Here is a 13,537-nt window from a genome sequence, read left to right as displayed (position 1 = left end):
ACTAAAGGTCACGTTAGGCATCTCCGCTCTGTCTGCATCAGCAGAACTGGCAGCCGTCATATGGGCGCTGGCATCGACCATTACCCAGGCCCTCAGGGGGGTCTTCATGCTTTGAGGATTTGTCAGTGGGATCCTGATCTCTCTGTTTAAGTGTTGAGCGCTGAACATGGACCAGTCAGATTTAGGTCTCTGATGCAGAACAATAGAAGCTGGATTTAACCATCAATCATACAAGGAGTTAGGAGGAAAGAGATATTGTGTTTTGTTTCAAAACATGAACTTTACTGTCTGATGATGCTCTTGATATTGGGGATGGGGGGAGATATAGCAGAGGTTGTTTTGCCTAAGGGGTTCCTTCTCTTTAAATCTATCTGAGAGATAATTTGGGGATGGTCTTTAATGCTTGTCTTTGGATTCCTCCCTGAAAAACATAATAATAATAAACGGATTAATTTTACAGGGACATTTGAGTCTATTTTTTGTTCTCCAATCACTCATCAATGCTAGATTGTAAACTGATAATGAAAATTAAATGTGAAGGGTGTCATAAGTGTCACAAAAGGGGACACATTTTGTACAAGAATTAGAGGTGGCTTTGAAGAGAGGCCCACCCTTTCCACAGGCCCAGAATATTGTGCTATTCTTTTATGTATAGTTGATAAGAGTAATACAATTTTGCCACTCTCATCACACATTTCGTTTAATCAGAGCAAGACAAACATTTTGCAGAAGCATTTCCTCAGTGGGATGAGTAAGGGAAGAAAGTAAAAAGCAGCTGGACAAAGGCTAGACATCCAGGAGAGGAGGTCCTGAACTGGCGAGACACAAAGACTGAAAAAGGAAACAATCAGAGACACAGAGCCGGTGAATCCATCTGGAGACGGGCCAGTTGTACTTAGCACATATAGAGGGAGGATCCATCCCTGCCAGTTGCCGTAGTGAGGGAATAGTTAACAAGCCCCACAGGCAGCTTTTACAGCCCCCTGTTGTGTGTCTGAGACCCCCCAGGCTGAAGAGGGGCTGAGGCTGACTCACACTGACAGGGTTTATGTGGGCAGGGGCGCAGGGCGGGCGATGGGGGCTGGAGACGTGTAAAAAGGTGGTCATGAACCAACAACTGTCACTTACGAGAGAGTCAAGCCTCAGCTAAAGCATGCACGCACGAACACAAACACGCACATGCTTAAAATCCAAACATGCAGCATTCAATCTGATGTTTGTTTGGAGCAGAGGTGATGTGTGTGGAAGGGGAGGGGGGCTTATCCAAAAAGTGGACCAATAAAACACCTGAAAATCAAATCCCATTGCTCTTATCGGGCGCCATTCAGAGACGTAATCTGTGCAGGTAATGTGGTTATAAATTCAATTTCAGCCCAGAGATTTCATTGTTTACTGATGCCTGCATGTTCCAGGCGGCAGAGCGCAGAAAGCCCGGGAACGCTCGATGCGTGTCGGGAAAAGTCATTTAGGCTTCCGCAAGGGGATGCAAAAAAGGCGAGAGACGGGGGGATGTAAACAGGAGAGCTGTCACTTTTTCCCAAGGACACCCGACTCCTTTCTATTTTCCACCCAATGTTTTATTTAGAGGCCATTTGGCACTATTTGGTTCCTCATTAGGAGGGCTCATAGCTACACTGATGTCAGTGGACAGCACCTGAACACAGACAAGAGTTTTGAAGCCTGTAAGGTCTTTGGTCATTTGGAGAGGAGCTCTGGAAAAGTGTTAGTCCAGTGTGTGGATAATAGGGTGGAAGTTAGCTTCACTATGCTCCCTGGAGAGGACTTGGAAACTGTCAAAACACTCATCTGCCTGTAATTTTCAACACTGAAAAGTGTTAAATTGTTTTTTTCCAGCCCTGTCATTTGTTTTCACTTGACTGTGGGATATTAGGTACATCTTGCCTACGAGCTCCCTGCATGTGATTGATGGCTTTCAGGAGTAAATCACCTCATCTACTAGGTAAAATCTTGATATAGTGGAGCTCCACCGGCTCCCAGCTGGCTGCTTATGGCAATAATCCATCAATGGGGCCCAATGAGCCGAGTGGCCCTCCTGGGTAATGTTCCTATTGACAGGCTATGATGTCAACACTCTGACAGCAGGGGGGCATGGCAGTGTGTCTGTGCGTTTATGTGTGTTTGTAACCTGATTTTACTCGTCGCTGTCTGTCAATAGTATGGAGAGGGCTAGCAAACACACACACATACAGTACATACACACAGTAGTTCTCAGGAGTTAGAAATTAATGAGCAGAGGTGTCATGGAGGAGAATGTGACTCCAGCTCAAGTTCAGCTTCCTCCCTCTCACCTTATTTCCTGTCAGTGTCACCTATTCACTCTCGGCTGTCTAAGGTAAACTGCCCTTAAATTGAATAATAATGGTAATTTTTGACGGTATAATTATTTCTGTTCTTCATAAAAGTCCTCCTGTAAAAGTGTTGAATGTGATGTTAAGCGGCTTAGGCTCCAGTGGACACTTTTTAAAAAACTGACCAAAGAAATGAAACTAAAAATATAAGAAAGGGAGAAACGGTTTGAAGACTAAATACTTCAGAACATTTTCAAATCTGAATATCTCTGAGTACCAAATGAAAAGAAAGCATCCAGCATTATGTGTTCATGCTGTTAAACAACATCTCAAAGCCTCGAAATACAGACATGACCATTTTATCTGCCGCACCTATTTTAAATTGTTTTTTTCTCCTGTCATCCAGGTAAAGTGAAGGGTCTTTATGACGCTCAGGCCCCTATGTGTCCAGTCTGCCAGGCTGTTCTGAGACCGGGAGATCTGCAGGAACACATGGAGCAGGAGCTGAACAAACTCACCCAACTACAGATCAGGTATTTGATCTAATCATAAGGTCTGTCTGTCTGATTTCCCTTCAATTCAATTTATTCTTTTGTAAATATTTTTGTATCTTCTTCCACTATTTTTGAGGCAGGTTTTATCTAAGATTGGTTCTTTAAATCCTCCTTCAAACTATATTCTATTTTTCCAATCCATTATTCATCTCTGTTTATCCATTTGTCATTTTCTTCCTGTTTTGCAACACACACATTCCATTCTGTTCAACATTCAAGTGATAATTAATGTTGACAGATTATAACCCCACACACACACACACACACTTTCCTCAGATGGTATCCATCTTCTCTGTCACCTGCGCGCAATGTTTACAAGCTGCCTCATTGTTTCCTACATATTTCATATTACAGCCTGCGGCCTCCAGGCGACAAATCATACAGCGGGAGGATAATGTCCTGCTAATGGTTGCTTTGAGCCCTTCAGACACACAGTGACAGTGTAAAACATACAAACGAGGGCCAGAGGTGCACACACACACACACACACACACACACACACACACACACACACACACACACACACACACACACACACACACACACACACACACACACACACACACACACACATTACCTGCTGCAAAGACCAGAAGAATGATTCCTCCAATAAAGACATTACACTCCAAATCTGCTTAACGACCGCTCCATGGACAGTAATGCTTTCAAATTGAACTTGGCCCACTGGGACATTATGTGTTTGTGTGTGTGTGTGTGTGCGTCCGTGTGTATGAAGTTTGTGTGTATTGCAGTATCTCTGTGATGGACATAAAGTGTAAATGAGGTTATACACAGACTCAGATACAAATTTAGACAAGATACAAGCAGACGTTATTTATATGATGACGTCTAAAAGACAATATTGTGTTTGTCTGTTTTAAAGAAACAGCGCATGTGATTTATGTGTTTTTCAAGCTTGTTAAACTTATGATCCGTCTTCGTGTATTTATTTTTTTTGCCTTTCCCCCACAGTGTCACTCCAGCGCAGCACGACCACCTCATGAGGACGCCAAAGGTAAACACCTGAAATCTTTGTGACTTTACAGACAACACTGCAGTTTCCATCCTACAGTTGACTCTCTTTATTTATGTTCTTTCTCTCATTTTCTCTCCAGTCTATCTCGCTGTCCTTTCATATCAAACGTGAAGGAGCTTCTCCTACCTCGCCCCCGCGACCATCTGAGGACACCAACTCTGACAGATACCAGGTGAGAAAGATGGAAGAAAAACACCTTGAACGATTTTAAGAAAACAAGATTAATGAAGTTACAGGATTGTACTTAAAATATGTATCATTTTGTTTAAATAGTTAACACTTGTTGAGTGTTTACACTAACAAATATATAATAAATATATAATAAATACACCGTTGTATTTCATTTTGAACCAGAGTTATTTACATAGACTGTATATTTTACATAGAACAGGAAATAACCAAAAGAATCTGTTATTTTGAGGCACTTCTTTCAGCGTCTTGAACGTGTCACTTCTAAATGAGTGTACAAAATACTATAGATTAGTGTTTACTCAGGAGCACTGGATAACTAGTAATTAGTTTAAGTCAGTAAGTGAGGTCCTTAAGTAAAATTCCTTGTATGTGTGAGCATACCTTGCCAATAACACTGATTCTGATTCTGATTCTGATTCAGTGATTCACTAGTTTAAAGACGAAGGCTGACCAAAGCTGAGCTCAACACTCAACACCACATTTAAAAATTCAAAGTTAAATTAATAATTAATTAAACAGCTCAAACAAATATTTTATTTCACACCCTACATAAGTACAAGACTTTTTTTAAAAATATATTTTACAGATAGAAATAATAATACTCTCTGATGTTGCTGTGTATGTTTGTTGCAGACATTTCTCCGTGTGCGGGCCAACAGACACACCAGGCTCAATGGTATGTTGATGCATGCAGAGAGGACTAACGGTTGTGTTTCACCGCTGCTGACTTTGTGTTTTTATTTAGAAAAAAAACTCAGGACTGTAGACTCTGTCAGGTCTGCAGCTTCTTAGCTTTAAAAAAAAAGTAAGGAGTCAGAGTTTCCCTTCCCGTGTCGTCCAATCCTCACCCCCCCTCACCTTTCATTCAGATATCCCCCTTTTTTTCCCCCCCTCAACATCTCTACCGGCCTAGCGCCCACACGAGCAGAGGAGCTATTAACCTTACAACTTTGACCTCTTGATATGTTAACAGTTGATGACCTCTGCTGGTGCAGGTGCTACGTCAAATCCGCCCCATTACGCCCCCACAGCGCAGGAGCCCACCTAGACTGCACACAAGCCGGTAAGACACACCTAGAAGCACTTTGTCTGTTACCAAGTTGAACCATAATTATGCAGCTATTTGAAAAAATAGCCTTGATTTTCCAATAAAGGCCTCAGAAATTATAGCCTGTGAAATGTTTTACAAATTGGAAACAATACGATAAACTTCCACTGTCCAATAAAAACCATGTTGCTCTCTATGTCAGCTTTAATGAATATGAACATGTTTTAGCTTTCAGCCAGCGTTCTTGTGTTTCATGCTTCCCCTAACATGATAGTTATATAAACTTAAAGTTGCTGTACTATTTGTTAAGTGTAGCTGCCATCACTAAGTGATGAGTTAAAAAATACAAGTACAATGGGAATGAGAACTAGGGATATTTCACAACTGATTCTGATTTTTAAAAAAATTCTCATGAATTTAAACTTTAAACTGATCTATGCTGCAAAGTTAATGATTTAGAAAATATCACTAAACCCTTTTCTCTATTTCAGGCACACAGGTCATTATTCACATTTAAATAAGGAATTAGGAAAACAACAGACATCTGTGTCAAGGTTTCTGAAAAGCAAGTGGAATTACGTTTTTCTGTTATAAGACAGCAATTAAACAATAGTTAATAAGCTTATAAATTAACTTTAAAAAAATAAAAGAAACCATTTCTGCTGTCCTCCCAATTGATTTTGACTCAACTGGCCGTCTTAGAAGTGAATCATATTAGCGGTTGTGCACTGATACAGACATGCAGACAGTCCTTACAGCTGCGGCTGACGTCTTACTCCTGTTATTATTACCGCTGAGATTGTTGAGCTCTTCGCTGACTCTTCAAGATGCCACTGCTGTCGAGCTCTGTTAGCCTTTATTGGGCCTTATAACAGGACAGCATAATGAGCTTCTAAATACATGTCAGGGAGGGAGAAAGAAGAAGAAGAGAGAAGGGGGGGAGGGGGGGATCTTTGTTGATTAATCAACTTCTCTCTATCTCGCTCTCTCTCTCTCTCTCTGTTTGATGAGCTCTTCCCCGTCTATGACCGTCTCTTTAACCCTCATTATGTGTAGTGGGATGGCGGTACTCAGGTCATGGCCACCAGCTCTGTGTGTGTGTGTGTGTGTTCCCCCCTTCATCAAGGCTCACTGTCAACCTGAGTGGGAATTAGAAGACACTAAAACTTAATGTCCCCCTGTGCAATCCGCAGTCGGTCAGGTCACAGGGAGAGAGGAGGTGCAGTTGGTGTTCTGCCGTGTTAACTTTTATATCGAGGGAGGGGGGGGCTAGGATGACATCAGAAGGATGGGGGAGGAATTGTGTCTCTAGCGCAGTTGTTGTACAACAGACAAACCAACAGATGTGTGCTTTCTGGATATTACCGGTATATGTAGTTTCACTGCAGGGTCTGTATGTGGATGTCGCCGACTCTGAAAGAAGCTCAATCATATATCATAACAGAAACATGTTTGTGTGCTCATTAATTCTGTTTTAAACTGGATTTTTTTTATTTTTTTTTACAATACTTGTGGTATAAAAGTGGATATTGTTACAATGTTATGCATGCAAAACGTAATAATTATGAAGTGTCCATGCTTGGTCTTAGAATGTGATGCTTATTATGTTTTATGTGAGGCAATTTGAATTTCCTTGTCAGTGAAACGTGTTATATGAATAAACGTGCCTTGCCTTTGAACCTGATTTCCTGATGTTTCGAAATGATACAAATTCCACTTCAAGAAGAAGTTTTTGTATGACATTAACAATAATGTTAAATATATGGATATTTGTCACTTAAATTGGCTAAACAATTCAAATAAATCTTTGTACAATCACTCTTCATCATGTTCAAATTTATCACATAAATAGTTACTTTTTTAGGAGATTTTTTAATAACTGAAGGCATAAATGAAGGTTGCTGAAAATTAAAATAACTGCATAATTCACGTTGGTGTTACCACTGTAGCTAAGACTTCACATCTAATAAATTGTTTTACTGTCACAGGGTTACTAATGGACACCTTCAATCCATTTTGTTAACTGAAAATGACTGCAATGTAATTCAAACAAAATGTAAAAAAATAAAAATAATGACACAACAGTGAAACAGTTAAAGAATATTTTTTTTTTCTTTTTGTGTACCTGTATTTTTATAAGCAGAATTATTGTTTTTATATAAAAATGTTGCTTACTGTAAGTCACAGAGCATGTCAGTCTTTTGGTAAAAGCCCCTTGTTTAATCTTTGTCAGGAATAAATTAAGTATGTTTATAAAGTTTAAGTGGTAATAATATAATAATAATACATTATTTATTTTTTTCTGTGAAACGAAATCATAAAGAGATAATTTAAAATAAATGTAACTTTCAGATTGTCTGTATTTATCTCATCTATCTCCATCTTCTGTCTGTTCTCAGTCAGGATCGGAAAGCTGAAGAGAAGGAAACCAGAAGAGGGACAGGTGCGTTTTTTTTTTTTTTTTTATCGAAGAGGACAACAGTATTGTTTCCTTGACATTTTATTGTAATAGGACATAAATATACAGCTGAGCAGATCCCAGGTTAAGAGGACAATGGTCCACCCCGCCCTGACACTGTTGACTGTTTCTGTTCACATCAGCATCAGGATCACAGTCAGCTGGCTGTGTATCCATGTGAACACACAGCTATGAAAACACAGGAGCAGATATGTAGCTTGAGGCTGTAAGATGTACATGGACAGATTCACAGGGACAGATGTTACATTATGTGTTTGTGTGCGTGTGTGTGTGTTTTAGGAGGACTTGGTGCCGTTAGAGGACAACTGGAACGAGAAGAGAAGGATACAGATGACATCTATAGTTGGAGGGTTTAAAGGTAAGCATAATGTGTGTGTCATAGGTGTGTGTGTGTCATAAGTATGTGCATGTGTGCGTGTGCTGTGGAGGTCGCCGTATAGCTGATCTTGTTGAGTGGAGGGTGAATGATGTGACTGAGTGGCAGCTAAAAATCACTGAACTTTTCAGTCCAGATTACAGCAGAGAACAATGCCTTGAAGGTTAACTTAAAAGTAACGGCTTCCTTTACCCGAGCAGGAAGCTCTGACCTGCTAACTTGTTATACAACGACTGACAGACACAAGCACAGGGATAGAAGGACAAGCAACCTAACATTTTGGGATTGAAAAGTTTGTTTTAATTTGACCTGAAATAAGAACAGAACTTAAAGAACTTCTGTACTTGTCTTCGTCAAACAACTTCATTCTGAAGTTTTTTTTTTTAATGGGACAAACTTTGTGTTGACGTTTGTATGAAAATGTTTCCTCAGCTGCAGTACTGGTGAGCACAACCTCTAAAGAGTGCAGAGACAGCGATGCAGACCTCGACGTGGATGGAGACGACACTCTGGAGTACGGCAGAGCGCAGTATCCTTATCACTGCACTAAAAAAAGTTTTAAACAGACAAGAAATTATAAATTTCCACATTTTAAGATAAAAAAAAGTTGGCCATTACTTAGAGCAGAAAACTTGTTAAAATGTAACCAACAATAGGTCTATCTATCAATTTCTAAAAACATTTAGATAAACAGTAGGTACATTTTCCAGTTGTTTACAGGTTAAATAAGTTTAATAGTAGTTTTCAGGCTTGTATTGTTCTATATTTCCTGACCTTTTACTGTAGATACACAGAGACAGATGTAATCCCCTGCTCAGGAGAAAGCTCCAAAGAGACAACAGTGAAGTATGTATCTGACCTGATAGTGAAAATGATTAAACGAAAGGCTGCTTGTTTCAGTCTATTGTGTTTTTTTTTTTTTGCTATTAAATGTCTTCATTTTCATTTTATTTATAGCAGCAGCAGCAGCAGCATGTTGCCAAACTCCAGAGTGAACCCCGAATTCTCCAAATGGTCAAATGATGGTGAGTTTAGTCAGCTCTGAGTAAATGACTAGATGAAATAAAGAAGACGGGATAATAGAATAAGATGTTTGATTTGTTCATTCCTCCACACAGGGAGCCCGTCTACTAGCAGTGGAGAGAAAGTGGACGGCAGCATAGCAGGTCTTCCCAAAACCTGTAAAAACTCTGACATAGAGATGTAAGTTTTACAGATTTCAAGTCCCTCAGAGATGGAATGTCGTAGCATTTTGTTCAAGATGATGTTTTTAAAAAAAATCAAAAATCATGTGTGCTGCTGGTAAAAGTAATTTGTTTCTTGATAATACAAGCGAGAATAGCCAATCAGAGAAGGGAAAGCTTAACACTGAGTTTCGTGTATTTTGGTGGCCTATACTTTGTCAACGTGATGTCATCATCAATCAAGGACACAGAAGGCAGCACATGCATGTACATACATTTTATCACACTTAATGCCTTGTTGCCTGTCTGTCTGGCTATAGAGTGTTTTTGTACGTACAGTCTATCCTGTAATTGTGTGTGTGTTTGTGTTGATGTCTATCTCTGTGAGGACCCTGACACTTTACCCACCCTGTCTGTGATAAATGAGACAGCGAATGCAGCCAATGTGATTGCTGATAAATTTCATGCTCAGTGTCCATGTTGGCCAGCGAATAATTTAATCTGCCTTCGATTTATAAATGACTCTCTCTAGTGTCCGCCTGACTTACGCGCCCTCCCCTCTCCCCCCCCCGTTAATGCCCGTCCATGTGTGTTTGTGCGTGCGCAGGCTCTCGGAGGATTCCTCACTGACAAGTCTGGATGCACTTAAAGCTCGGATACGGGATTTGGAGAAACAGTTGTCTAAAGGAGACAGATTTAAATGTCTGATCTGCATGGTGAGTATGAAGGCAAATTAAAACGGATGGTCCTGTATAGGGACCTATTAGTGCTGATTCAATGAAATATTAATGTTATGGTGATCGTGATTTGATCTTCCATGGTTGAGCCAATAAATAGTTTAAGATTGATGTAAACAATCTTGATCTTTAAATCTAGGTCTCACACCCTTTTGATTTTAACAGACTCATTGCTTTTGAAATGTTCTGTCATTTTGTCAGAGTTAATCTACTGAATCAAAATATAACAATGATCAACAAAACATTCCAGACATTAGCCTAATTGGGTAAAGAATACTTAAAAAAAAAAAAAAATGAAGTGTTGTTAGGAGAAGGTGTGGGATGACATACAGCAAAGGGCCGAGGTTTGATTTGAACCCGCAGCCTTAGCGATGTGGACTATTAGCTCGCGGCATAACTGCCAAGCTATCTGGCACCCCGACTCCTTGCATTTGCTCATTACAGATTCTGAGAACATGCAGTGCACATTATTATGACTTTATTGACATTTTATAAAGCAAATGATTTACTGATTAATAGAAAAGAAATACTGAATCTTCAAAGAAAAAAAAAGACTTGTATGACTGATATAAAGCTGTGCACATTAAATGTTAGTGGACATTATTCAATTAAAAGCCCAATAACACTTCTATAATGTACACATGCATACATAAATGTTGCATCTATCGCTTTTGTATTCAAGAAACAAATCAACGTGGCTTCAAAGTGATGGACCTCTCTTGCTACATTTAGGTTTTGAATTTTAGAGCAAATAGCAAAACAATATGTACTTGATCATTTATTTAAGTTTTTAACTGTTGTGTAATGTGTCATGTAACTCACTGCTGGTTCTTTCCTGTTGTCGAAGAGGCTGCAGTAGAAGTTTGTAAAATATGGAGCACCTGTTAATGCGTTATTGTAGTTTCACATGGACATCTAGTGGCATCTTCTGGTACTACAGGCGACAATCATCTTGACCTGCATTTCTCTCCGCAGGACACATATACGACCCCGCTTACCTCCATCCAGTGCTGGCATGTTCACTGTGAGGAGTGTTGGCTTCGAACACTGGTGAAACATCACTTTTAAGATTTTTTTTTTTTTTTTTTTGAAAAATATAGCCTAACAATAAAGTAATATAACAGAATAATCGTCATATTTGCTTTTTTTTTCTCTAGGGAGCAAAGAAGTTGTGCCCTCAGTGCAACACCATCACCTCACCTGGAGACCTGAGGCGGGTCTTCCTGTGACACATGGGAGGGGCCTCTTCTGTTTTTAACCAATCAAGGGTGGACCTGTGGACAGCTGGCCTGTCAAAGACTCACACCCCCTCCTCCTATTCCGCTTCCTCACAACTCCCTCGTTCTACCTGTTCATCAGTGTACTCCTAACATCCGCTGATAGACACCTGACCATTTAGGGGAACAGCAAGTGTGATCTCTACCTATCTTCACAGCCCTGTACAATATCCACGGCAACCCAACAGATGAAACATCGAACACCAACTCAGAGCTCAGGCACTAAATACAAGAACAAAACAAATGCTTTGGGATAATATAAACAGATTTTTGTAATTCTCTTTTTGTGTTTAACAAGGAAAACAAAACAATTGAATCACATTTTAAGCACATGTACATAATTTGTGTATGTTTGGATTGGTGTATGTATATTTTAACTAACCCGACTGGATTTGCTGTACAGATAGTCTCTGGTTAGATCATTCTTATTATTATTTGTTTAGCTTCTATAGTTTAGAAACATTTACAGTAATCTCTTCACTTTAAGGCTCTTTTTGTCTTTCTCATTTATGTGTTTCTTTGTATAGGTTCATTAAAACAAAGTTTATCAATGTTACTAAAATAAAACGTCTGTCTAAAAAGTTGTTTGTTCGATGTTTTTTAGCTGTGGAATTAGCATGAAAAACACAGTGTTGACTGTGTTGTTTATGCCCGTCTATAGCCTTTAATAATGTCTGTGTGGAGTCTTTAACCTTTAAGAAGTGGGTCGGTGTAGGATTAGCCAGGCCATCACAGCTCATAAGGAGTCAAGGGACGTTAAACCCTTCTATTCTATTCTGAGCTTTAACTGTGCGGCCTGTTCAAAATACAGGGGTCAATTACATCAAATGTCCACTATACTTCATAGAAGTATATTGTAATTCTGAGTCCAACAGCAGGCTGGATTTAGAGTGGCAGAACACCAAGCCAACAGCAAAGAGAAAGACTGGACCAGAGCATGCCACGACGCATGGATGCAGCCATTCAAAAATGTAGCAAACATCTCTTCTTCAGTCAAAACATTACTCTTCTGTTGTTTAAAAATATTTATGATGCATCATTTCCACTCTGAAATAAACTCCACCTCTTTTTCTAACTAGTTATTATTTTCTGCAAATTAAAAGCCTACATGAGAATATGTTATTTGGTAGAAGAACCAGAGAAAACATATTTTTGCATAAGTTTCAAACCTCATTTTTTTCCAGAGCTGTACAATATGTTTGATTTCTAACAACCATACAAAGACAATACAAGTAATATGTAGAATTTGCCTGATTAACCTTGACAGGATTTTTGGTTCAAAGTTAAAAAATCTGGTACTTACCAAACGATTCTCAATTTTACGTATTCCTAGTACACTGTACAAATTTAAACTGCGAAATAACCTTTGTTTATGAAAATATTGAACCTTTTTATTGCATGCTTTTGTGTCATGTATGGGTGGTGTGGATAAACACAGGCCAGCTTGCACACACGTGATTGGTCAGATTGCTGAAGAGAGGTGGTGGTAATTCACTCTGACAGTGAGCTTCTTCAGTTAATCAGTGTGACACACCCACACACACAGATACACACACATATTCATCATACTCAGTCCATTGAAGAGCCGGGCTGAAGAATCACCTGCTATTGAACATTTCTGCGACACAGACAGTACAGAAGGCAATTGAGAAGGTAAGCTGGAACCTTTGCCTCGTTGAAATCCAGGATATGGCTGAATTACTACATTTATTTTTGAAAAAATCCTAAAACATAAAAAAATATGTATATATATAAAACCGACATTCTTAAACTCAAAACTGAACTAAAATTTCAAAAATGCCTTACACTTGTATTGTGTTTTTCAGCAGTTTGTATTGTTTTAGATTTCTTTTAAAGCCCTACACCAGTGATTGAGTTAGTGTGCAGTAAATGTAGTGTTATTGAGGAAATCATGCAATTTAGAAATGAGGCTTATTAAGCAGTTTAGCGTATTTAGGTGATAATAGCAAGTAATCAGTTTATAACTTTTTTATGATCTGAAACAGCAGTTGAAGCAAATAATTGATAATTAATGTCAAAATTAGAGGATGAGCGGTAGGGCTTTTTAGATTTTCATGCTTCGACTGTATTATAAAGTAGTTACATCAATGGAGATTCTCATTAAATTGTTTCAAAGTGCCCCATAAACATCACCTTCTCTCAGTGCAGTAGGTAAATAGGTCTCCTGTCCCGGACCTTTGTGCAGCCTGGCTCAGATTCAATTAATCCTGCTGACTGACCTGCCATGACTTCATTAACAGGCATTCTTAACATTAACCTCAGGGCCTCTGGCCGTCTGACAAGTCTGCAATTAGGACACAGACATGTTTCACTTTTTTAATTGA

The 13,537-nt window shown here is 39.2% G+C and overlaps 2 protein-coding genes across 5 annotated transcripts in view; both read left to right on the top strand.

Moving 5' to 3' along the window:
• Positions 1–12,242, top strand: part of rnf220b (ring finger protein 220b) — a 29,648-nt gene extending 17,406 nt beyond the window's left edge. Inside the window, exons 3-16 of one of the 3 annotated variants that reach the window (XM_065955869.1) lie at positions 2,716–2,842; positions 3,836–3,878; positions 3,979–4,071; positions 4,725–4,767; positions 5,065–5,154; positions 7,539–7,582; positions 7,898–7,976; positions 8,427–8,523; positions 8,781–8,840; positions 8,955–9,019; positions 9,113–9,197; positions 9,786–9,894; positions 10,891–10,965; positions 11,073–12,242. In XM_065955869.1, the coding sequence (XP_065811941.1) occupies positions 2,716–2,842; positions 3,836–3,878; positions 3,979–4,071; positions 4,725–4,767; positions 5,065–5,154; positions 7,539–7,582; positions 7,898–7,976; positions 8,427–8,523; positions 8,781–8,840; positions 8,955–9,019; positions 9,113–9,197; positions 9,786–9,894; positions 10,891–10,965; positions 11,073–11,144 (1,082 nt within the window). In that variant the 3' untranslated portion in view covers positions 11,145–12,242. Of the gene's footprint in view, positions 1–2,715; positions 2,843–3,835; positions 3,879–3,978; positions 4,072–4,724; positions 4,768–5,064; positions 5,155–7,538; positions 7,583–7,897; positions 7,977–8,426; positions 8,524–8,780; positions 8,841–8,951; positions 9,020–9,112; positions 9,198–9,785; positions 9,895–10,890; positions 10,966–11,072 lie in introns of all 3 variants that reach the window. The other 2 variants (XM_020638990.3, XM_065955870.1) reach the window with 2 other exon arrangements.
• A 468-nt stretch (positions 12,243–12,710) lies between these two features.
• guk1b (guanylate kinase 1b) overlaps positions 12,711–13,537 on the top strand; it is a 6,971-nt gene continuing 6,144 nt past the window's right edge. For both annotated transcript variants that reach the window (XM_065955871.1, XM_029278287.2), the window contains exon 1: positions 12,711–12,845. The gene's annotated coding sequence lies outside the window, so the exon portion shown is untranslated. The remainder of the gene's footprint in view (positions 12,846–13,537) is intronic.

Source organism: Labrus bergylta, chromosome 6 (genome assembly GCF_963930695.1).
Source record: "Labrus bergylta chromosome 6, fLabBer1.1, whole genome shotgun sequence".
NCBI lineage: Eukaryota > Metazoa > Chordata > Actinopteri > Labriformes > Labridae > Labrus > Labrus bergylta.
Note: the sequence above shows the minus strand (reverse complement) of the source record. Positions and strands in the feature narration are given on the sequence as shown.